Source organism: Alosa alosa, chromosome 4, assembly GCF_017589495.1.
Source record: "Alosa alosa isolate M-15738 ecotype Scorff River chromosome 4, AALO_Geno_1.1, whole genome shotgun sequence".
NCBI classification, from domain to species: domain Eukaryota; kingdom Metazoa; phylum Chordata; class Actinopteri; order Clupeiformes; family Clupeidae; genus Alosa; species Alosa alosa.
In genome coordinates, this window is record NC_063192.1 from 9243703 (window position 1) to 9268633 (window position 24931).

At 42.9% G+C, this 24931-nt stretch overlaps 2 protein-coding genes across 4 annotated transcripts; one reads left to right on the forward strand and one right to left on the reverse strand.

Moving 5' to 3' along the window:
• Nucleotides 1-4687: 4687 nt before the first annotated feature.
• LOC125293268 (transcription initiation factor TFIID subunit 4-like) lies at nt 4688-20247 on the reverse strand. Of its 2 annotated transcripts, XM_048241102.1 has the most exons (16): nt 19750-20245; nt 18662-19597; nt 17067-17215; nt 16161-16280; nt 15855-15971; nt 15194-15316; nt 14948-15037; nt 13967-14266; nt 13544-13670; nt 11663-11783; nt 9895-10064; nt 8066-8196; nt 6578-6703; nt 6073-6129; nt 5276-5395; nt 4688-5065 (listed from the first exon to the last, which is right to left on the reverse strand). In XM_048241102.1, the coding sequence occupies exons 1-16, from the start codon at nt 19979-19981 to the stop codon at nt 4898-4900; spliced, it is 3087 nt and encodes a 1028-aa protein (XP_048097059.1). In that variant the 5' UTR covers nt 19982-20245; the 3' UTR covers nt 4688-4897. The 2 variants fall into 2 exon arrangements, with proteins under 2 accessions (XP_048097059.1, XP_048097060.1); XM_048241103.1 differs by lacking the exons at nt 4688-5065; nt 5276-5395; nt 6073-6129 and adding an exon at nt 8779-8813 and having other exon boundaries at nt 19750-20247.
• Nucleotides 20248-20679: 432 nt separating this feature from the next.
• lsm14b (LSM family member 14B) lies at nt 20680-24930 on the forward strand. 2 transcript variants are annotated; one of them, XM_048241105.1, is made up of 9 exons: nt 20680-21205; nt 21386-21549; nt 21743-21878; nt 22011-22199; nt 22366-22449; nt 22557-22718; nt 23720-23876; nt 24110-24264; nt 24437-24930. In XM_048241105.1, exons 1-8 carry the CDS (start codon nt 21085-21087, stop codon nt 24258-24260), a joined length of 1164 nt encoding a protein of 387 aa, XP_048097062.1. In that variant the 5' UTR covers nt 20680-21084; the 3' UTR covers nt 24261-24264; nt 24437-24930. The 2 variants fall into 2 exon arrangements, with proteins under 2 accessions (XP_048097062.1, XP_048097061.1); XM_048241104.1 differs by having other exon boundaries at nt 24110-24930.
• The last annotated feature ends 1 nt before the right edge of the window (nt 24931 follows it).

Here is a 24931-nt window from a genome sequence, read left to right on the forward strand (position 1 = left end):
CTAGGGTAATCCTGTATGTTGCTATGGTGGTTGCTAGGTTGACATTGTGGTGGTTGGTAGGTTGTTGCTAGGGTAAACTATGGTTGCTAGGGTAGTTGCTAGGGTGTTTCTATCCTGTTGCTAGGGTACTTGAGGTGGTTGCTAGGTTAGTTGTGGTGGTTGCTATGCTGGTTGCTGGGTTAAACTCATTGGTTGCTAGGTTGTAACTGTGGAAGTGGTTGCTAGGCTGTTGCTAGGATATTTGACATGGTTGCTAGGCTGTTGCTAGAATAATAGAGGTGGTTGCTAGGCTGTTGCTAGAGTAGTTATGGTGGTTGCTAGGCTGTTGCTAGGGTACTTGAGTTGGTTGCTATGCTGGTTGCTAGGTAGGTGGTGGTTTAATATAGTTGGAATGGCTGAACAGTTAAATAGGTGGATAGTTTAAATGGTTAAATTGTTTAACAGTGAATTATTGTGCTCAGGACTTATTTTGAAACAGTTGTGGACAGAGGAAGCAGTGGAACCATGAGATTGTAGGCTTAAAGCCTGAGAAGCTGACAGTTGGTGCAGGTGGCCTGGCCACCTGGCCTAGGATTCTAATTGCTTACCGGCCCGATTGTGACGTCATCAGCCCAATGTTAAGTCTATGGGGAAATTTTGAGTAGTTTTTAATTAATAGTTTAAAAAGTATAAAAGTTACAAAGATGAAAAATACAAAGCCCAGATGTCACAGGTACCTACGTAACAAAGTTTGAATGAAGTTTCTACGTTAAGCGGTTAAAGCTGCATTAACTGTGTACAGTACAGTGCATTTTCATGCACTGTAACTACACCTTGACCTTTCCCAAATGACTGAAGTAACACAATAAGTGACAATAGAGGTGACACACCATTTCAATCACACAATTGTTAGAAAGCAAGTTAATATCTTTACATGATGCCAAAGAGGGACACAAATCAGACCTAGGGCATACTGTGGGCATTAACATGCACCACACTTTGTTACACTTATGAGTAGCACTTTCCAAGGTACAACACTGCACCCTCGTGGTCATTGTTAGTACATCAGGTAGGTGTTTAAACATGGTCTATCTAATTTGACAAATAGGCCTATAAGAATATACAGGAAGTAGCACTGTCAAACGATTAAAAAAAATAACTCATTAATATCATATTTTGAAATGAATTAATCTAGATTAATCATGATATTTTTCCCTAAAGACTAAAGCTTATGTTAAACACAACATAAATCACAAAAAGAATTAGTAACCACAAAGGTAAAAGTAAAACACTTTTAGACCTCTGAAGTTCGCCTAAAAAAGAAACCAAAGCTGACATCTTTAATCATGTAAGGAGATCTAGGTGTTAATTGAAGCTCTTCATTTCTTAAGAAATGCCTCTTATTTGATGCTGTTTAACAAATGAGATTTGTAAATGATGCACTGTCACTTCAAACCCATTCTGTCCATCAGCTCGAGCAAATAGGCTAGCCTGTTTGTGCCACATGTAGCCTATAGCACAATATTCACCTTGATAAGCATGATAGTTGGTAAACAGCTTTCATTCCTTTGAAAATAGAAACATGTAATGACATGAAGCTAGACATGTTCTGTTTGCCTAGCTAGCTGAGTGGAATGCGTTAATCGGCAAACAAATTGAAAAAAGACTCACCAGTTCCATTACACAAAGGCAAAGATAACTCTTCATGTTCTTGTCCATTTTCCAAATCACAGTGAGTGAGTGCAGCCTATGTCAAAGTGCCTTGGCTCTCAGTTTAACTGGTGAGTAGTGGGAACCGGATAAATCCGCAATCTCCTCTAACCTAGTATTTGTTGCATTCAGGATTTCCTTTTATAAATGTCTTATATTAAAAAGGAGATATCATTTATCATCAATGACAAGCCAACTGGAACCTGCCACTCGTTTTCTCTCCCTCTCTTGAGCACGCTCAGACGTGTTCTCAATTAAATGTAGCATATGTTCAAGTTGGATCTTAATGGAGAGGACCCGAAAAGTATCATCTTTATGCAACATGCTGTTTGTGCATTTTAACATTGTAAACGTTCTCTAACAAGAGTGAAAAGCAGTTTGCAGTACTATTTATTGGCTAAATGTTGGTCCCTCCCTCCTGCATAATGCTGTGGTGGTAGCGGCAGCACTGATCACTGATAAAATGAAACTTTTCACCTACAAGCTCCTCACATACATATGGCATCAGCCCACCACAAAGGAAATAGGTAAACACATTGGGTTAATTGCATTATATTTTGTAGTTATGCATTTCAAAATTAATCGCTGCAATTAAAGCGTTAATTTTGACAGCCCTAACAGGAAGCATGTTATGGCATTTTTTGGTGAAATTCTTATACATTAGGGCTTTAGAATCAGGCATCCCTCAAAATCTAGAGTTTTGGGCAATCAAATTCAGTTTTGGAATATGAACTGCTGCCAAAGAAAACATTTGTAGAATTGTAATGGCACATACAAAAATAGAATACAAGTTCAGGTATGTGGTTTTGTTTCCTCAAAAAAAGACGAAAATAGACCACATCATTTCAAGTATTACCATGCATTGCACAGCATCTGTGAGGCATCTAATCACACTAGAAAGGCGTTTTAGAAAAAGTTAATTTGTTGTTAAATATCGTTTGATTCAGATAAATCAATCTCAGTCTGGCTGAGAAAGTAGATATTCAGTAAGTTCTTCTAAATTGAAGTTGACAATCACACTCATGCAGACATTTTTTTTGTTTGTTTTAATGAAGGAGACCATTCTCTTTCAATCCTCTATAAAATAATAGCAATTAAAAACCTTTTTTAAGTAAAATATTTACATATTAACAAGTGGCTGTGCAAAATTTACAAGATATCAATACACATACTTTAGGCCATCATCTCACTGTTTGTCTTCTTTCTGAAAGGGAGGCTGGGGGTCGTAACAGTTACCAAGGTGATCATCTCGAAAAATAAGACAATACTGACTAATTGACAGGAGTCTGACAGTGAGCAAGAATCAGTTCTGTTCATGAAGAATCACCTCATCACGGACAGTATGAAAAACTAACTGAAGTATGTACAAATCATAAAAGCTTTATCCATAGACAACGTTTCATACAATATAACCTGTGAAAATATATAAGGAACCAGTTAGTATGTGCGCTAAAAAAATAGGTACAAACAGCCCCACCCCCCTCCCCCTCTGGCAATTAAATAGTCTGATTTGCAAAATCTGATCCATAGAGGATGCAGTCCATGATCATGGATGTGGGGTGGGGTGTATGTGCGGTGGGGGTGTTTCGTTCTCTTCTGTTGCCAAAGTTTTGAAAAGACACAGCCTGACCGAAAGAGGCAGTCAATCTCCATCCAGGGACAGTGCAGTCAGAAAAGTTCATGATTTAACAACATTTCTTATTGTGTATTAAAATAATCTTAGGGCTTGTCTTCCACATTTCATTCATCTTCTGCTTATTTTTTTTTTTAAACGTTCACACAGTGGACTAGAGCCATCCTGCCCCATGCAATGGGAACTTGAGGAGTTGTGGTGATTACATATATACATTAGGTATACTTTCGCATGTGTATGTGAATATATATTTATATATAATCTCCAAACAAAACCAAAAATGCACCAACATATAAATAATCATTACAACTGAATTAGCAACAAAAAGGTTAAACATCACACAAAACAGACGATTAAATAAACTTGCCAAATCAGAGACCAACGCAAAATGTGAGAACAAACTGGAAAATTGTGTTGTGGATGAGTAATCAGACTGATGCTACATCAGATGGAAATGAGAGATGAGAAAAGAGAAAGACAGGGAGGAGAGAGAAAGAAAGAAAGAAAGAAAGAAAGAAAGAAAGAAAGAAAGAAAATTGCTTAATTGCTCAGCCTTCAGAGAAAAGATACAGAATAATAATTATATGGCTTATTTTGGCAAGAAGGCAACTTAGTTTAAAAAAAGACAAAACATTTCCAGTTAAAAGAATCTGTCGGCTCTGAAATGTCGTAGAAAAAGGGCTGAATATAAAAACTGTCCCTTAGCTCGCCTCACCGTGACTCTGAACAAGATTAGTAGGATTATAAAACGAGTGAGTTTGACATGAGGAGTGAAGTCTCTTCAATTTTCATGTACTAGCCTGTCCAACAAAAGGCGCTTACTCTTTGTGAATAGACTCATGTCGACGACTTAAAAAAAAAAAAAAAAAAAAAAAAAAAAAAAAAAAAAAATTGACGTCCTTTTTTGTTTATCCATTTGTTTCTCTTTTTCTACTTTTGTTTTCTTTTTTTTTAAAAAAGGTGTTAATCCATCAGAAGTTAAGAAGCAGTAGGACATCCTGCAGATTCCCCGTGCCAGGCTTGCCTGTTTGCTGGAGGTTTTGTAACCCTCAGTCTACTCAAGGCTGGGCTGTTGAGTGAGGAAGCAGGTTAGCAGACATACAGGGAGCTCCGCCAAGGTGTACATCAGATGGAGACTTCTCAGGAAGCACTCTACTTCAAATAAAATTAAATTAAATTAAATTAAATTAAATAAAACTTCAAATAAAACTCAAATTAAAAAACCCAACAATGTGAGCTTAAACAAAAAAATTATTGTAGGAAGAGGGGTGTAGGGAACAGAGGTGATGTCAACTGCACTTAAAAGGTGAGGACCCAACTGCTTAACCTTTTTTAAGTGAGCTCTCTTTTTTGCCTTGAGGAGTGGGGGTATGGGTTTCTGGGTTTTCTACCCCCCTCTCTCTCATTCTGTTTTTCAGTGAGGGGAGACCCAGGTCCCCTTTTAGATTCCTGAATGGGGCATGACAAGAGATAAGGGTGGGTGGGCCTGGGACCTGATGTAGGTGAGTAAAAACCGAGGCTGGGGCTGTGGTGGTGGTGGTAGTGACTGGGGTCCGTGGGGGAAAACAGATGGTGCTATTTGAGAAAGGCCTTATAGAGGAGATGTGAGTGGCTGGTCTCGCGCTCGTTCTCCAGGCAGAACAGCAGGTCCCTGAGGTTGACCCGGATGATCCGCTGGCGGGTGAACTGCCTCGAGCCACTGGCCCCCGATGTTCCCGACGCCGCCGAGCCGGACCCCGAACCCTGCAGACGATGGAGGAATGACACTGTGAGAAGACATCCAGTACACAAACCACTAAACCTCTGCTAAGGCTTGAAGAGAGAGAAAGAGAAAGAGAGAGAGATAGAGAGACAGACAGACAAAAAGAGAGACAGAAAGAAAGCGCTAAAGACAGACACAGACAGACAGACAGACAGACAGACAGAGAGAGAGAGAGAGAGAATCAAACAAACCTCTGCTCCTGCTCCACTGGCAGGGGACTCTACTTTCCGTTTCTTTCGAGGCCCAATGGCGGCTAAGGCAGTCAGGTTCGCATCTCTCTGCCTCATCTGAGCCAACTCCTGCTGCTGCATCTGAGTCGCAAGAAAACAGAGAAGACACTCAGCACTACACATCAAAACCAAGCCATGGCCCCCAAGGTTACTCCTACACCATGGAGTTCACAAGGGGCGTATTTCGACCGACAGAGAAACCGTTCCACCAGTTTTGAACTGAGCCAAGGATGAGTCATCAACAATGAGTGTTGCATGCAAAAGAACAAATTTAATGAGATGCATAAATGGGAGAATGAACAGTTAAAACAATAGAATTTAACTGTTTAAAATGTTAGTCAACATTTAGTCTATGGCTAGTTGACTTGTTTTGTTTACTCATGGCAACAGTTGATATGGACGGAAAACTCATGCTTTTAGCCTTCTCCCCTCTGATTGCCACAATGACACGGCCACTCCGGTTCGCAGGAAAAAACAACTATTTTCTGGTTCAAGCTCCGAACCAAGGTGCCACGTTCTGAACCGGCTTTTGTTTGGTCGAAATGCTCCGAACGTTTCAAATGTTGGTTCGCGAACGGGAACGGAGCCAGTTCTCTGTCGGTGGAAAATGGCTAAACGTAGACACATCGGTGTCACTAAATAGCACTGGAATTAGATTCATCTGCAAGAAGCCAGAACATTCCTTAGTCCATGAATTGTCCATGATGATCAACTGCGATGACAGACTGAAGCTGGATAAGACCCAGACATCCTCCTACCTCTTTGGCCTTCTGTTTGAGCCGGAGCTGTTCTGGGTCCTCTTGACGTGACCGCGACTGTAGGAATGAGAAGAGTAGAGAGTCATTCCTACTTATCTGAAAAAATTATTTCTCTTTTTAACCACTAGGTGGCATTTATTTGACCAAGGAATGGTAAACTTCCATTTTTAGGATACTAGATAGGGATTTTTAAAAGTGTTGACTTATTGTATGGCTAAAGCCAAGGCAATGGAAGTTTATTTATATAGCGCATATAATACACATGGGTAATTCAATGTGCTTTACATAAACAAAAGCATAAATAAAAGTTAAAAGTAAAGTACATAAAATAGGATGATTAAAAAGACTTAAAAAAGACACAACATAGAATAATTAACACAGAATGAAAGAGGGGGAAGTGAGGCCCTTTACCTTGGCAGCCTTCATGAGTCGAGTCAAGTTAAAATTGTTGACTCATATAAATGCCATGTGGAAACTAGTTGAGTGTATGACCAAGGCCCTTTACCTTGGCAGCCTTCATGAGGATCTCCCTCTCCTGCTCCTCCTTCCGCTGCTTCTCCATCTGATCCAGCTGCTCAAAGAACTTGAGCTGCGTTCGGACGTCACTGACCTGGTCATGCCGCTCCTCCTCCTAAGGCCACACAGAGAAAGGAGAAGTGAGAAAGGCTTAGTGAGGGAGTGAGTGAATGAGAGAGATAGAGAAAGAGAGAAAGAAAGAGAGGGAGAAAGGCTTAGTGAGGGAGTGAATGAGAGAGATAGAGAAAGAGAGAAAGAAAGAGAGGGAGAAAGGCTTAGTGAGGGAGTGAATGAATGAGAGATAGAGAGAGAGAAAGAAAGAGAGGGAGAAAGAGAGGGAGAAAGAGAGGGAGAAAGAGAGGGAGAAAGAGAGGGAGAAAGGCTTAGTGAGGGAGTGAATGAATGAGAGAGATAGAGAAAGAGAGGGAGAAAGAGAGGGAGAAAGAGAGGGAGAAAGAGAGGGAGAAAGAGAGGGAGAAAGAGAGGGAGAAAGAGAGGAGAAAGAGAGGGAGAAAGGCTTAGTGAGGGAGTGAATGAATGAGAGAGATAGAGAAAGAGAGAAAGAAAGAGAGGGAGAAAGGCTTAGTGAGGGAGTGAATGAATGAGAGATAGAGAAAGAGAGAAAGAAAGAGAGGGAGAAAGGCTTAGTGAGGGAGTGAATGAATGAGAGAGATAGAGAGAAAGAAAAGAGAGGGAGAAAGGATTAGTGAGGGAGTGAATGAATGAGAGAGATAGAGAAAGAGAGAAAGAAAGAGAGGGAGAAAGGCTTAGTGAGGGAGTGAATGAATGAGAGATAGAGAGAGAGAGGGAGAAAGAGAGGGAGAAAGAGAGGGAGAAAGAGAGGGAGAAAGAGAGGGAGAAAGAGAGGGAGAAAGAGAGGGAGAAAGGCTTAGTGAGGGAGTGAATGAATGAGAGAGATAGAGAAAGAGAGAAAGAAAGAGAGGGAGAAAGGCTTAGTGAGGGAGTGAATGAATGAGAGAGATAGAGAAAGAGAGAAAGAAAGAGAGGGAGAAAGGCTTAGTGAGGGAGTGAATGAATGAGAGATAGAGAAAGAGAGAAAGAAAGAGAGGGAGAAAGGATTAGTGAGGGAGTGAATGAATGAGAGAGATAGAGAAAGAGAGAAAGAAAGAGAGGGAGAAAGGCTTAGTGAGGGAGTGAATGAATGAGAGATAGAGAAAGAGAGAAAGAAAGAGGGAGAAAGGATTAGTGAGGGAGTGAATGAATGAGAGAGATAGAGAAAGAGAGAAAGAAAGAGAGGGAGAAAGGCTTAGTGAGGGAGTGAATGAATGAGAGAGATAGAGAAAGAGAGAAAGAAAGAGAGGGAGAAAGGGAGAGGTGGGTGGAGAGAAGTTAGCGAGGGTGAGTGTGTGTAAGAGTGAGTGTGTGAGAGAAATTGAATAACCCTTAGGTTACTCTCTAAGGATTCTCTTTAATCTTTCACATTTTAGCAACAGCATTAAGTGTTCCTGTGGCTCACCTTATAAGAGATATTTTTCTGCTGGGCAACCTCGGACACTTTCTCTAGAAGGTTCTGCAGCCGCTGCTGGGTGGCGTGAGACACAAAGTTGATGACATCCGGGCCCAGCTCTGAGATGCCATACTTCCGCCCTGCATAGAGCCCAGAGAGAGACATGCATAGGGTGTGCCGTAACAGAAAAAACACTTGTGTTCAAATACAAATTGGCACAAATGGATGTTACAAGAGGACAAACAGAGAGACAACAATGCTTGCAATATTCATTCTCATGTTAACAAGCATACATCAGGGTTGCTGCAGGTTTCAACAAGTTAAATTTAAGACTTTTTAGGACCATTTTACAACTATTATGACTGATATCATGCCCAGAATTATTAGCAAAGTAAATAAATTTGTTCTCTGGACTTTTAGACAAGCTACAGTTTGTATCACTTATCAGTTCCACCACATATATCTTAATATAATGTTATTATTTTGTGCTATACTGTATCTGAACTATAGAGAGAAACAACATAATTAAGCATAATTAAGATCTACCTGTATTTAAGACCTAGTGTGTGATATGTTAATGTATTTAAGACTTTTTAAGGCCCTGCAGAAACCCTGATAGATCTAAACACAATGGATAACATCAAGGTAAGATCAAGTTCATGTCTGAATATCACATGATAAGTTTATAAGTTAATAATGCCATTATTATGACAGGCCTATACCTGGTACTGCCCATCTACTGACTGCATGTCATGTTCTATGAGAACAAAAGAACCCAGAAGAGAGGCAGTCTTACAGGAGAAGAACATGTTTTAATCACAGTCTATCAGAAAGGGCATACTACACATTATATGGACAAAGCATTGGGGCACCTGGCCATTAGACTACAAGAAGTTTGAGGGCATCCCATCCTAAATATGTTCATGGATTTCATCAGGTCTCTTAACACACGTGTATTAATCAAGCACCATGCAGTCTGCATTCATAATCTAGGTGCTTGATTTTATACACCTGTGAAAGGGACCTGATGAAACCCATGAATAGAAATAAATCTAGAAATCCATGATAGCTACAACAGCTTCCACTCTTTAGGGTAAGGCTTTCCACTAGATTTCTGAAGTGTGTCTGTGGGATTTTTTGCCCATTCATCCATAAGAGCATTTGTGAGATCAGACACTTATGCAAGACGAGAAGGCCTGGCTTGTAATTTCCGTTCATCCCAAAGGTGTTCAGTGGGGTTGAGGTTAGGGCTCTGACCGGGCAAGTCAAGTTGCTCCACACCAAACTCACTAATCCATGTCTTCGTGAACCTTGGTTTGTGCACCTTATGACTACCCTGGGAATCCAGAGTTCTCGCAGAAGCATTTGCTCAGCGAGAAACTCTGGCAACAAGTAATGATGCACGTAACTTTTGCCCCTTGCATCGCGGGGAACCAATCATATCTGTGCATCTGATGAGAAGCGAGCTAAACAGATGACAGGCGTAGTGTTATCCAATTGCGTCGAAGTCTGGAATCAGGAACCCTTAATCTTTCAGATTGGGTCTGGTCCTCCAGGCTACCTTATGACAATGCCATGTATGAACTCATTGAGGTCTTCAGAACAACCCATTCTTTCACAAATGTTTGTTAATGCAGACTACATGACTAGGTGCTTGATTTTATACATCTGTGACAGTGGGTCTGAATGCTAAACATGAATTCGATGATGTAGTGGGTGCCCCAATACTTTTGTCAATCTAGTTTATCTAAACATTACTGCAGGACCCTCTTCACAAAAACAACTCTTAGAAGTGCAACAGTGCAACCCCTCAGAGTTGCATTATGACCGAGCCTCACCGATTTCCAGCATCTTCCGTCGGAGCGACTCCGTGAAGAGAAAGGCCTCGTCCTTACAGGAGCGGGTCACCGCCCCCACAAGCTCAGAGTTGGTGGCCAGGATGCGGGCGCTCTCTTCCGACAGATTCACCCCGGCCATGGAGGCCACATCGTTAATGTCGTCATCATCTCTGCAGGGAGGACAAGCATGGTTAAATTTCAGACATACACAGAGAAGGTGTTTAAGTCCTTGTGCTATAGTAAGAAAACCTGACGAAGACCTCTGGTCGAAACGTTGTAGCTTATTAAACCTCTCTGGGAGCTTAAAGAACAGTGTGCGGGTATCTTTTTGTTTTTTCATAGGTAAGAAATTTCCCACAGTAGCCGATCAACATTGAAGCCTATTTCACATTCTACAGCATGATGCAGGATTCAGTGACAAAGTGTAAATTGGCTTGTGTCAGTCGCAAACACGCCACATATTGTAAAGGCCCTCGTTCACACACACTCTTTGGAGGCAACTGTAGACTACAAGCATCCCAATCTTACTGTTGACATTTCCCACTGATTCCTGATTAATCCTAGCCCTGTTAACACCAGACCCTTCTCAATTGAGTGGGTCTGGAAAAGGTTCATTGACTTATGAACTAGCAGTGAAACTAAACTTAAATTGGCGCATTAAACTCTTACCAAATTGTTTCAGAAGTGTAGCAATCTTGTAAACGAAGGTTTTAAATGCAGTTGCTTAGTCAATTCCAAAAAGTGGCAAAGCTTTTGCACACCTCTTTTTTGGGGATAGGCGCGTCAGAGATGACCATAGGTCGTAGATCAGTGGTTTTAGAAGAGATCCCGCACACATTCCGCATGCAAATATTTATTAGAATATAACACGTTTCGGTCACAGACCCTCATCAGGTAAATTCCTGATGAAGGTCTGTGACCGAAACTTTGTGTTTTATTCTAATAAATATTTTCATGCGGAATGGACAGTGTAAATTCCTGATGAAGGTCTGAGACCGAAACTTTGTTTTATTCTAATAAATATTTGCATGCGGGAATGGACAGTGTGCGGGATCTCTTCTAAAACCACTTACTCAAAGAAATGTCCACGACGGATTATTGATTGTATTTGCGTGCCCGTGTTTTAGGGTCATTGGAAATGGGCTTCAATGGCCTCTTGGCCAGATGGACCTGCAGAGCAAATCCCAAATTTGCCAAAAATTCGTATGGGTATTCCCAGGCTAGATTAATCCACATTTCACTAAAATTGTTTTCAGAAGTAACATGCCATCTGACTATGCGAGGCAGATTACCACATGTTGTATTCCAAAAAGAGGAGGCAACAATGAAGAAGATATGGAAGCACTCATGACACATGTCCAGATTTAATGTGCTGACACAGTATCAGGGGTATCAGCACATAATAGTTGAAAAACACACTTAAAAAACCAAACCAAACTTGCAAACTACAAAGTGACTCTAAACTTCAACTGTTTTTTGACTCTTAACGCTCACTCAGTGATGAAACAACAACAGTGACCAGTGTCTTGTGTGGTATTTCAGTCAGACCTCACTGTTTAATCAATGTATCAACCAATGATTGAATATAGTCATTGGTATACACATTAGCAGCTAGCAACAGGTGCATCAACTCATCTACTTAAAATGAATATCATGTTAATATTTGAAACATATATTTGATGGGACTGGAGGTGAGCACATGCGAAAAAAAGCATTTTAAAACGTCCAAACGAGGGAGCCCAGAGGGTTATGATTGTGCTTCACTGACCTGAAGGAACCTCCACCTGCCTCCTTCTGTTTGTTTTTCTGGGCAGCTGAGGCCAGAGTGTGTTGGCCCGATATGGACACCACTTTAGCTCCAGGGGCAAGACCAGGCCTAATCAAAGAGCCTGAGAGAGAGAGAGGAGAGAGAGAGAGAGAGAGAGAGAGAGAGAGAGAGAGAGAGAGAGGGAGAGGAGAGGGAGAGGAGAGGGAGAGGGAGAGGGAGAGGGAGAGGGAGAGGAGAGGGAGAGAGAGAGAGAGAGAGAGATGTAATGCCGTATGAAACAACCACAGAGGAAACAAAGCTGGAAAGTGAGCAAACATGATTTAAGTATTACTCATTGCCAGAGAGCATGATGATCCCATCACCACCACTACCCAGCACTGACCAACAGAGGGCAGCGTTTCCCCAGTGCAACATTGCAACATTGTTTCATGAGCCCTTGAACCAGTGACAGATTGGAGGCAACGCTGATCCAATTACTACGGTCTCCTTGTTCTAATAGGTGAGAACAGCAGACAAAGAAAATACTATGTTGCAAGATACAGTCAGTGCTCACAATGAAACACAGCCATTCAGGGTGATGTATTGTATGTATGCTGGTTGGAGCTGAGGACATGCTATTGTTGTGAGGAGACACAGAGTCAAAGGACATTTTCTGCATCCATCTCAGAGGCCTCACAGTAAATGAAATAGTCACATGACTACAAAACGGAGAGCAATTAAAAAGTTGTCTTAGCATCAAACAGCTCTGAGAAAACGATGACATTGAAAAGTGCGGCAGAATTCTGAAATGCCTTTAGACAAAGATGTCTTCAGATGTGCTCACATTATTGTTCTGATAACAGAATTTCGGCCAATATCTTTTAAAGCCCTAATTTCCCAACTACGTAAGGCCCGTCTGGCTACACGCTACTTGAGCTTGGTTAGCTACTTCTTCTTCAAAATAATGTCAGCTGTGTGGATGTACACTATCTGCGTTGAATCTGTGCAGCCCAAAATCCTCTCGTGAATGATACGGTTTAACCTAAGCAGAGCGGAGCTCAGCCTACCCAGAGAGAATTTTCTTTTTGTGTCTGCACTTTACCACGCTAGTTGGGATAACAAATAAACAAACTCTTGGTGGGACGAGTCAGTAAATAAGTAGTTCTAAATTGTATTTTAGTATTATATTTGCATTTTGTTCGCTTGGGTTTTGTAATAATACCGAGAAATATGTTCACCATTCCTGCTACAGTTCCAGACTGGTCATTATAAGTTATTGACCTTCGGGGCTAACCCCTTTCACTTCTGCTGCAGCAGGTTGTGCACAAAAGAGTAGGCCTACAGACAGACACAAGATGGGCTACAATCCGAGGAGTTGCAGATTTATACAATTACCCGCCGTTGAAACTATACATAAGTTTCCCTCACAAACTCTGATTTGGTCCCCAGCTTCTAGCCGTTTATCTGCGTTGAGCGTTTACTTCATAGATATGAAAACGATTCACACACTGGTCGCTGGCCACTCACTCACAATTCACTGACGTCACGTTTACTTAAAGGACAGGAACCACACATAGGTCTAGGCTTCTGCTATTTTGTTGACTGCTGTACCATTGAGGTCTATTATGAGTTATGGTGGTAGGTAAAATTACTGCAATTAAACAATGCTTCTTAAATGCTGTCCCCAATTATTTTTTCACAATTTTATTTCAAGAGTAATATTATCGGTTATCGTATCGGTATCAGCCACAACAAACTGATAAATATTGGTTATCGGCCCTAAAATTCCATATTGGTGCATCTCTAGCACAGGAAATAACCACAAATAATTGGATACATACAAACAGAGACAAACATGAGACACACACACACTTTGCCTGAGGCTGAGAGTTGTACTATTACCTGCAGAGAGCTGTTTGACGACCGTCTGGGGAGTGAACATGCGGTTGTGCGGCTGGCCCCTGAGGGTCACCATGGAGGTCTGAGCGATGGTCACCTGGGGCCGCAGGGTACCCTGCTGTTGGGGTTGCTGTAGGATCACACACACACACACACACACACACACACAAAACACACACTGAATTCCTTCCTGCTTTCTGTAGTTGGATTAACCTGAACAGTTAATTATACAAAAAAATAGCTGATTCTCTTGTATGACAACCGAACACAAAAAAAGTTTAAAATTGATGCTAAAACTTTTTAATACTCCATTCACTTGACACCGCAGGCTAGGGGATGACCAGACCCATCATTTCTGTGCCACTGTGAACTTTTCCCTTTTCAGCTCCTTCAGAATCATGCATGTGTGTGTATGTGTGTTCTCACCAGGTTGGTCTTGTTCTGGCCCGTCTGAGCCAAGCTGATGACCGGATGATGCGGCGACGGGGTGGTGGTGATGGCAACGGTGCCAGCGGCAGTCTTTATGTGGGCAGCCGGGGCGGGCTGGATGGCGGCACGCTGGGTGGCGGCCGAGCCACCCAGCACCACGGCGGTGAGGGCAGTGGAGGTGGGCTGGGCGGCCAGCTGGCCTTGCGACTGCTGTTGCGGCTGCTGCTGCTGAAGCTGGCTCTGCTGGATGAAGGCGGCCGAGTCCGGGGTCATCTGACGCAAGGCTGGGAGACTCCTCTGCAGAAGAGGGAGGACAGAGAGAGGTGGGGTGGAGTAGGGAGACAGCTTAAACGTCTGTGTGTATTGTGGTAGAGGGGGTTGGAAGTGCAGTTAGGACAGTTGACTAAACACTCCATTAGAGGCTTTTGTGCTGAATCCGCGACCACATCACACTCCCCCCTCCACTAAAACAGACAGTTCATTTGAGCTTATTGATTTACTTGGGAAAGCCTCCTAACAGCTATTGTCCTTGAAGTTCTCTCAATATCCAAACAAGAACAAATGACATGACATAGACAAATACTGTAATGCATAGATCCTCAGACATCACATTCCAATTCTTATACGTTCACATAACAAATATCACATGGCACTTTATTCACATTTGTTTGTCTTTACATAGCCTCTAGATCACTGCAATGACAACATTGGCCAGAGCCAAATTCAAATTGTGTGTGTGCACACACATTTAGCAGAGCAATAAAGATTCTGGCTCCACACACATACATACACACACACACACACACACACACACACACACACATACAAACATACATACATGCAACGCTTCTAAAACATTTGTATGCTAGATTACAGCTGGAGTAATAAAACAGAGGTCAGCAGTGTTCAGAGAATGGAAAAGGACAGAGGACACTGCAAAATTGGGCAATGCAAAGGGTGCTGTCCACTCCAGCTTACCTTGAGGAAAGGCACGAGGTAGGGCTGAGGGGAGGAGTTCAGCTCCCGGTACAGTCGACTGGTGAAGTCCTCCGCTTCAATCTTACCCTCCTGTGGGGGACACAAGACACAGCAAGGCAGCCAATCAGTACCCTCAGTTAGATCCTGGTGCTGGAGGTTCACATCATGTGGTGCTGTTTGGCTTGTTCCCACGGCTACCATCTGCACGAGCAGCAGAGCCAGCAGGAGACGTAAAGCAGGACGTACCAAGAGGCTCTTGACCAGCTCCTTCACGTTGGCAGCCGTCTCCGAAGACTGCTTCCCGCTTGACGCCAGCTTGATGAGTGTGGACAGGAAGTTCTTACACTTCTTCACATTCTCCAGGGTTTCCTGAGAAGCAGAAAAAGGGGGAAGAAAGAGGAAGGCGCGGACAGAAACACAGAGACACGGGACATCAAGACAGGTCAAAAAAGGGAAGCCAGGTCAACTGCTGTTCAATGAAAGCATTCTAAGAGTTAACAGGTGGCGATGTTCAATGTGACAGTAAGCTTGGTTAGGGCACGCATTTCAATACAAGAGAGCAACACAAGAACCATTACAGAGCCCGTGCCATGCATCTGCATTGGTAAACACAGTTATCAACAAGCAAAGTGGACAGTCTTTACAGACATCAGTCCAACACCATTCTGAAAACCTTGCGGAGCCACTGATAGGAAACAAAGCAGAGAAGCCAGCCGAGAGAAAACTCTGACTTAAACCGCTCCTCCCACTCAGTCACTAACACAGGCATCGAAACACGATGGGACATATTTTAACCAGTAAACGATCAAGGCTAGTACACCCGGTTGCTAATGCCCAAGATTAGAACCCTTACACCAAAAACAACAGTTTGGGCACAGACAGCGCATCACATCGCCCTCTCTCTCACCGTAGTCGTAGCAGCGAGGACTCTGGGCGCCACTACCTTCTGAGCCGCCGCCTTCCCAGGCTGCACTGGGGGTGGCGTTCCGACAGTGGGGGCAGTGCCCGTACCCAACATGATGTTCTGAAGGATTAAGGTTGGTTATGCCGCAAGTTAGCTGTCATATATTGCATGTTTTTTTTGTTTTGTTTTGTTTTGTTAACGTCAGCACGTATCCAGCCACTCTGAGCACTGGTAATGGACTAAACACTGTGTGCCATCTCTGCTGTTGACCTGTCCAGCCCAACAAGCACACAGCCGTGTGGGACTTACCTGCAGGACTGGAGGTCTCTGGAGTGCGGTGGTGGCCTGCACAGTGGTCTGAGCTGGGGAGCCTTGTTTGATGATGGTCGTGGGGGTCACTGGGCGAGCGATGATGGGAGTGCCGGGGGCCTGGGAGGGACAGAGGGAGAGAGGCAAACATAAGAGAGTGAACATGGGTGACTGTATGAAGGAAACAGAGTAAGCCAAAAACACTACCATAACAGGAAGACACAGAAACCCTAATAGAGAAGCTATTTGTTTGAGAGCATGCACCTTCCCAGTCTTTGTGTGTGGTGCTAAACCTAAAATACACAAAGGTAATGAGTTTGCACAGACAACATCAATAAACCTGGACTCATCTCCATTTCACATGTTTATCTTTGGCCAAGTCAATAACAAACATGCCAACATCTTGGCCATCATCAGAGCAAAATGGAGACTATATGCACTTACAAACACAAATTGATTAATGGCAATGATGGGTATTTATCCAAAGGATGAGACAATAAACCGAGATCCTGACTCACTGCCGTTATTAAAGATCCCATGGCACTTATTGCAAACAGTAGGGGGTTCCCCGGGGTCCTGGTCTAAATTCCCAACCTGGTTCATTCAATCAGGCCCCCTAATCATCCCCCTGTGTAACCTGCTTATTCATTCATTCCCTCATTCTCCACCTCAAGCTGGTGTGTGGTGAGTGTTCTGGAGCATTATGGTTGCCGTGCATCACCCAGGCTGGTGTTACACATCGTTTGTGGTTAGTGTGAGGTTCCCCCTTCACTATAAAGTGCTTCGGGTGCCTTGATAAAGCGCTATATAAAAGTTGCTGTTGTTGTTGAGCGATTTTCCAGTAGAATTGGACAGTAAGAAACAAAAACGAGGGTAGGTGTGTGGTCTTGGCAATCCTCATCTTACCTGCACAGAGGTGATCTGAACAGGTGGAGAGCTCGTGGGAGTGGCAGGTCGTGTTGCCATGGCACCCTGGGACTGAGCCTGCATCTGTGCCAACATGTGCTGATGGATCATCAGTAACTGTCCACTCTCACTGCGCACCAGAACCATACCTGCATGTCCACAGACATGCACACACCCACGCGCACGTACACACGCACACAGACACACGTCAAACAAGGTGAGGGGTTGTAAAGATTACTCTTCCCATACATCAGATTAAAAGCCCCAGGAAGTACCTCATACATTACTCATCATTTACCTCAAACATTAAGATTCATTTAAAAAAGGTCTGTTGTTTTTCTTTACAAATTAACTAACCAAGTTTTTTATTACTTTTTTTGGTAGACTATGTGGATATGATCAAAGTAATCTCCCTTAATCTGGTCCCTCCCTGTAGGCTTGCAGTCGCCCTGCTAACCTGGTCAGTGAGATACATGTAATTATTCCGTTTGTATTCCACAGCAGGGGCCCTAGACTCCAAAGCACACAACTGACTCATCACTGCACTAAAGCACTGACTGACTAAGACAATCAGTGTGGCTGTAATCACAGCCACTACTGAAGACAGGGGGCCTCTCAGAGCACTGTGGGGAAAGGCAGATAAAGTAAAGCCATATCACAGAGGACAATGTCACTAAGGTCCACAGGCCAAGCACACTTAGACATTATGAAGAAACCAATGAGTGCTTGCGTGCTCGAGAATGTTTAAAATAACAGCTCATATTCAAAGCAACCCTTCAGATGAGTGAAACAGACCAAGCCAAAAACAAAGTGATTGGGTCTAATCACTAAAAGGACACATAAACAGCAAATGTACAAAGACAATTAGCACATTAAACTGATCACCTGATACAACTGGTTTTAAGACAAAACATTCAGTTTAGATGTGTAAGTGACAACTTTACTGGTCAGGCAGCATTCTAACTTACAAACTTGGAATACATAGCATCTAAGAATGTCAATGCTCTGGCACCATCTCACAAATAGACATGACAAGCAGCTTCCACGTTTCTCATTACACAGTATTAAGTTGGACCCAGGTAAGTGCATGTGGCATGAGCCCATGGTGTTAACAGAATGTTGCTTAGAAATTGTGTTACCTCCGAACCAGGGCCATCGATTAACAACTTATTTTAAAAATACTGTTAACCTGTAATCAATGCTCTCCAACTCTACTAACCATGCACATACATGAATTACATAACAGTGAAGGGGGAAGATTCCCTTTCATGTTTGCTTCTACAGTGACCTGTCAGATTTAGCGGGAACAAGGTGTAAAACGTTTCTGATGCAAATTGCTATGGCCAAAGCGATGCCCTTGCTTTGGCAATGTTGTCACGAAAAACTTACATCTACTTTAACTACTTTCGGAGGTTGTTTAAGGTTATGTCTAACTGCGGGCGGGCGGGCGTGCATGCAGCATAAAGTAAGTGCGCTACTGCAACCGTGTTACATAAAATGTCACCGTTAAAACAAGTGTTGATGGTCAGAGTTTAGATTCTTATAACTTAATAATTATAAGTAAATCAATGTTAATGTGATTTGTGAGTGATTACCTGGAGGAAGCTGGATATTCTGGATGTTTGGCTGACTCTGCTGAGTATTTGGTAACCTAGGAGCCAGCACTTGAGGGGCAATCGCACGTATACCACCTGGACTGGCAGTGATAGTGGTCGGAACAGAAGTTCTCGTCACATTTTGCAAAATTGGGCTTTTTCCAACTCCAGAAACAGTTCCAGTTGTACCGGGCTGCAGTGTGCTTTGCATCGTCTGTCCTAGAGTCAGGTTTCCTGGACTCGCAACAACAGTGGGAGACCCGGTCTGAGTCGTCGTTTGAATAATAGTTTTCGGTGACTCCGACTTGTTGATCTGAGGGACAGAACTAACAGGTGTTGAAGTATTCGAGAGTGCCAAGTGCGCAACATTGACGTTTGCAGTCAAAACTGAGTTATTACTCCCATTTTGCGTGGTAACCGGTCCGGGCGATTGCATAGGCGGCCTCACTAGTGTGACGGTGGGTCCGGTGGTTAAACATGAAGTTTGAGAAGAAATCACAGTCGAAGTGACCGCATTCTGTGTGTTCATTAAAGATGTCTGAATTACAGTGCTAGAAGAAGTAGGTAAAACTATTGTTTGCCCTTTCACCACGGAGCCAGGTCCGTTGTTGACAACTGTGACAGCAGGGACGGTGCTGCTGACACTGTTGATTGAGCTCGCTGTTGTCCCTGGGGTAGCGGGAACACTTCCTGAACAGTGAGAGTTTATCACCACGTTACTTCCATTCAAAGTTGGCATGCCAGACGTCCCTTTTTGTCCACAGCCAGCTCCATGGTTAGGAATGGCCGTAAGAACAGCGTTGCCAGCCCCTGCTTTGCCTTGGTTAATCTCCACTTGCGTACCCGACCCAGCCGCTGATGTGGTCCCCACTGCTGCATCCATAGTTGAACCCTGGGACCTCGTATTATTAATGACACCCCCTGGCACTCCGGCGCCTTTAAAAGCAGAAATAAACATTATATGTGAACACATCAAAGCTGAAAGTAATCGATTGCATCATAAGCTTTAGTTTTTCACGTCTGTTACTGAGAAACGAAAACAGCAAAACAACGTGACCAAAATTAGCTATCCAGCTACTGTACCTTACCTGCTTTTACAAGCTCTTGTGCAAGTCCCATTTTGTTGTCCTGGACACTGGAATTAGCACTCCCAGACGAGTTATTGATGTGGTTTCCAACACCTTGAACCCTGACCGCTGAGTTTCCGTGACCTGATCCAGTAAGCTCAGACTCTAAAGACCCAACTATATCGCTAACTACTTTCTCGTCCACCTCCGTGTTGAAGAAAACATCATCCAGCAAATCGGAGCCCGCCGCCATCTTTACTCAGCTACGCTCGCTCGTAAGACGCATGCGCCGATTGGGTAAATCGTCACTGACACAGAGATTCCGGGCTACTGTGATTGGTTATGGCTAGATTTAAAGAGTGGGACAAATGGCTGAACATTGCATTCTGAATGCATTTCAGTGCCATCAACTGCTCGATAGATAAGGGGACTAAACTGAATTGAGGCACTACATTCGAGCAGAACCGCGTTCTACTGGAACAACACTAGTCGTTTATGCATATTGTTCGTGTTTAGGCGAAGCATATGCCGCCAGAAAGAATATATATTGTCTTTTCGATGTTTAGACTTGTCCTCAAGATGGCTGCGTTGTTCCTTCCCTTCCGTGGTCAGGCAGCAACTGACTGCTAACTGCGAACGAGGGCGCCATTCGTGCGACTGCAGCCATCCAAGTACATGCATGGGAGGCGCAACTGTCAGCCGGAGCAAGAACTCACCGGCGGTTGACGCCTCCATCGAATTAGACTTTTTTTTGTGCCCTCCCACAGGCGTACGTGCAGTTTATCTGATGTTACAAATTTGATTTTATGTTGCATCTGAAACAATGTCACGCGCAGGACAATACACTGTAACAGTTGACGCGACGACCTATTTAAATAGCCTACCCCCAGTAGTCGTCTATCACTTGGCATAGCGTCTAAACATGTGAAGGCAATAAAAGTTAGAGCGAAGTTTGAGCAAAAAACTGCCATAATTGTCTTCTGGGGCAGACATATATGGTTCTAAATAATTAGGTAAAAATAACGGCAATTTCATAGACTAGGTACTCCGTTTGGGAATAATGATTAAAGATGAAACATGGGGGGGGAGACTGCAAGAGAGCATACGGGAAAAAGGATTCCCAAGACCCATTTTTCTAATCTGCCACAGGTGCAATCTGATGAGCAGGCGTGTCAAACCTGATCTGACGAGGTTCCTATAAATTCTTCGCAGTTTAGGGAATCATGTGTCAGCGTGGTTCTGTGTAGCCTGAAGATGTAGTTTTTGTTACGATACAGACATTACAAGCTTTTCACTAAACTTTTTCTGTTCAGCACCATTCTAATATAGGCCTAGCAAGTAGACGACTGAATAACCATGAGCACGGGCACTCCTTATATCGGTAGTAAAATCAGCCTCATATCAAAGGCCCAGATACGGTATGAGGGCACGCTATACACGATTGATACCGAAAATTCAACTGTGGCATTGGCAAAAGGTGAGTTGTTCAGCCGTAGACTTTTAAAAATGTGTCGGATTAGGCTATCTACTATTTTGTTTTTGACGGTAGCCAGTTAGTGTTCAACAGCTTGTTGTAGCTTATGTTGGGTATGTTTGGATTGTATATTGTGGACATTTTGTGCCCTGAAATCCTTCCTGCCTATTTGCTTATTTTCAGTTAGGTCATTTGGGACCGAAGGAAGGCCAACAGATAGACCTGCACCTCCAAGAGATGAAATCTATGAATACATCATTTTCAGAGGCAGTGACATAAAAGACATAACTGTCTGTGAGCCTCCAAAACTGCACCATAGTTTACCACAAGACCCTGCCATAGTTCAGGTTTGTAAAAGGATCAAAATGTTGCTGGGTCCACTTCTTTGACACACAACAGCATGGCACACACCCACCCACATGGCATGCCTCTGGACAGGCCTCAAACATCTTTAATCATTGGCCATTAGTGGCTCTAATTTCTCACATCTTTTGTTGAGTGAGCTGATGCAAAGATCCTTTCAAACTTTCTCTTTCATAGTCATCCATTGGCAGCGCTTCAGGGGCTTACTCTTCTCCGGCACCATATTCGCCGTACAGAGGCATGATGCCCTCGTACAGCCAGCTTGCTGCAAGCTCCCTGTTAAATCAGCACTATGCTGCGGCAATGGGTTTGGGTAAGTGTATGAGGGTCAGTTAAACACTTGTTTAATACAGCAACTGGGGTTTATTATAAAGTGGACCAACCTAGCATCTCCTGTGTATTATAAAGTGGACCAACCTTGTGTGTGTTTCGTTTTCATCAACAGGTGCAGGGACTCATGGCTTTCCAGTCAGAAGGGGCCCAATGGTCGAACAGGCTGTCCAGACAGTAGCGGCACAGAAAACTGCTCAGAAAAAGGGTGTTTTGGGGTCACAACCTCAGCGACGAGATGGAGGTAGACCTGTGCGGAGTGGACAAGGAAGCCCTCAAACCCAGAGGTCCTCGGGGCAAGGCAGTGAGTGAATTTCGTCTGCTCTTGGTCCAGTCCTGCCATTCATGTCACGATGCGTCTCGTTTTGACATGGTGCAGTTTGCTTACGTGCAGTACTGGTACTTTTAGCTTTTTTGTAATTGAAAATATTTACAGCACAGTTTTGATTTTGTGCTCCTTCTTTCCACAGATGTCTCTGCTGCACAGCGCAGTCCAGCACAAGCACCAAGGCAGGCAAATGATGAGAATCGGCCACCACAAAGGAGACGTCAAGGTGTTTGTCGGCCTGTCTCTTAACCCTGGGTTGGGTTGATGGGTTTAATGAGTATTTTTTTCTTATATTTGTTCTCAATTTTTGTCATGGCTCTAAAATTGTAACAGGACCCCGCAGATCGAGGAACCGTGGCAGAGGCAAGATGAGCGCTTCTAGCTCCAAACCAACGACCCTCCAATTTGAGTCCGACTTTGATTTTGAAACTGCCAATGCACAATTCAATAAAGAAGACATTGAAAAGGAGATCCAAGAAAAGCTGAACGTTAAAGGTTTGTTTGACTTTACACAGACTCTGCACAACTTGAAACAGTTTTAGAAATGCTGAGATGCATGAATCACTCATACAGTTGCCTTAAATCAGTGGTCCCCAAACTCTTTCTTCCGAGGGCCAGCTCACTATGCCTGGCTCTAAGAGGGGGCTAGAGACTCCATGCCTGGGACCAGAGGGCCAGAGACTCCATGCTTGGCTCTAAGAGAGGGCCAGAGAGTATATCAGTTACCATAAATAGCTTAGTGTGAACATCAGTCTACCTTAGTTGAATATTCCATTACATCATTGGCTACTGCAATATTGCAGAAGCCAATGATTACATGTAATGGACTGTTAGCTGTGTTTATATTGTCATCATGCCATGTAAAATGTAGCTCAAATGAAATGATGCTAATAAAAAGACTTCCCAAAAGTATTAGCAGGGAGTCCCAAAAGTATATTTTATTTAAAATGTGTGAACTCTTGTCAAGTTGTGAACAAGCAATATCCTACAAATAATTTAAAGTTCTCAAACTAGGGGAGTTTTATGAAGTGCTGGCAAAAACATCTGAAATGACCACCATTCTAACTTTCATTCACCTGATGAGAACTTTGTGAATTTGTATGAACATTTGAAGAGTAGGCTAAATAGAAATAATTATCCCAGAAAGTCCCAGAAATATGACTTGAATAGAAGTTAGTTATTAACAATTAATTGATAAAATTTTAGAATACTTTGAGCACTGATGCAGTCAGCATAGGCCTCTTACATTGTTTGCAGGTAGGTTCATTCCGTTTTGATGGCAAACGCAAAACAGCGCCAAAACAACCACCAGTGGACAAAAATAGTATTACATGTGTGTTCAGACTCGCCATAGAGAATGAACAGGGGAATTACGGATGTCCCGTGTGGGCCAGATGCTATATACCACAGACATGTTTTGGGGGGCCACCCAAAATAAGGTGGCGGGCCGTAGTTTGGGGACCACTGCCTTAAATGTTCACTTTTTGACTTGACAGAAGTGAAGAATAATGGTGAAGAGGACAAGCTGGAAGTGGAAGAGGCTGAAATCAAAATTGGTGAAGGGACTGTGGAGGAGGATCCTCTTGGACCTAACTGTTACTACAACAAGGCCAAATGCTTCTTTGACAATATCTCCTCAGAGATGAAATCGAGGTATGTTAACATTATTTTGGGTTTAAATTGACCCATTGATATGTATGCTAAAATTAGGGTAGGCCTACTGGGTAATAAAATGTATTTCTGGAACACAGCCCAACACCTTTATGTAAACCTGTCAAGATGAAATAACTTTAGATCATGAGAAACAAGTCAATTTGTCATTGACTTGAAAGAACAGACTGAAGTTTAAACAAATTCCTGCCCTGCATCTTATTTTGGTCATTTAGACGCACCACGTGGGCAGAAGAGAGGAAGCGGAATGTAGAGACCTTTGGAGTGCCAGGTCGCTACCTCCGAGGTCGCGGGATGCGTGGTGGTTATCGTGGACAGAGAGGAAGGGGGGGTATGCAGCGACTTGTGGGCAGTGGCCGAATTTGATATGGTGAGCTCATTTTCTGAGTCCTAGCATCAGATGTTCAACTCCGTATATTTTATTTATTTTCTTTTTCAATTAGGTTTTCAATAATACAAGTTGAATGTCTGGAACTTAAAAAAATATGATTAGGGACTATTTTGCACAAACATGGATTCCTTTTTATACTTTGTTTTTGCAGGTCCCCTGGGGAAAAGTTGTGTTTTTTTTTTTTATTAATTGAACTGTATAAATACTTTTTCTGTTATGCAATTTGTTTTTTTTTTCTTTAAAATATCAGAAGTGCCATTGGCAGAACAATACATGAACAAAATGGGCTAGAGGTAGATTTCTACTTTGGTAGATATTTTGGAGCCATTTTGGTTTAATTTTGTCATTACATATTGTTTGCCCTTCATTCATGGTTTAACTTCTGTATTGTCTGCCCATAAACTAGTTTGTCTCCCTGACAATTTGCATGTGATGTTCTGCTATTTGAGCGAAACTCAAACTGTTTGTTTATGGCATTGTAAATTATGTAATGTACAGCTAAATACCAATTAATTGTATCTATAAAGTTGAGATCCCCCATACTGTCCTTTATAAATGTTTGTTTTCTTTTTTACCTGTTTTGGAATAAGTAACTTATTTGTGGGGAGATTCTTGCTGTTGCATATTATTAAATAAATATACGAAA

What these genes read in the sequence shown, in the direction of transcription:
- LOC125293268 (XM_048241102.1), bottom strand. Translation starts at nt 19,981, where the DNA reads ATGGCGGCGGGCTCCGATTTGCTGGATGATGTTTTCTTCAACACGGAG. An exon ending in GAATATCCAGCTTCCTCCAG is followed by an intron (nt 17,216 to 18,661) that starts GTAATCACTCAC and finishes GTGGACATGCAG; the next exon opens with GTATGGTTCTGGTGCGCAGT. An exon ending in ACGGAAGATGCTGGAAATCG is followed by an intron (nt 8,197 to 9,894) that starts GTGAGGCTCGGT and finishes GGCTCTATGCAG; the next exon opens with GGCGGAAGTATGGCATCTCA.
- lsm14b (XM_048241104.1), top strand. Translation starts at nt 21,085, where the DNA reads ATGAGCACGGGCACTCCTTATATCGGTAGTAAAATCAGCCTCATATCA. An exon ending in TGCTGCGGCAATGGGTTTGG is followed by an intron (nt 21,879 to 22,010) that starts GTAAGTGTATGA and finishes TTTCATCAACAG; the next exon opens with GTGCAGGGACTCATGGCTTT. An exon ending in ACCACAAAGGAGACGTCAAG is followed by an intron (nt 22,450 to 22,556) that starts GTGTTTGTCGGC and finishes AAATTGTAACAG; the next exon opens with GACCCCGCAGATCGAGGAAC.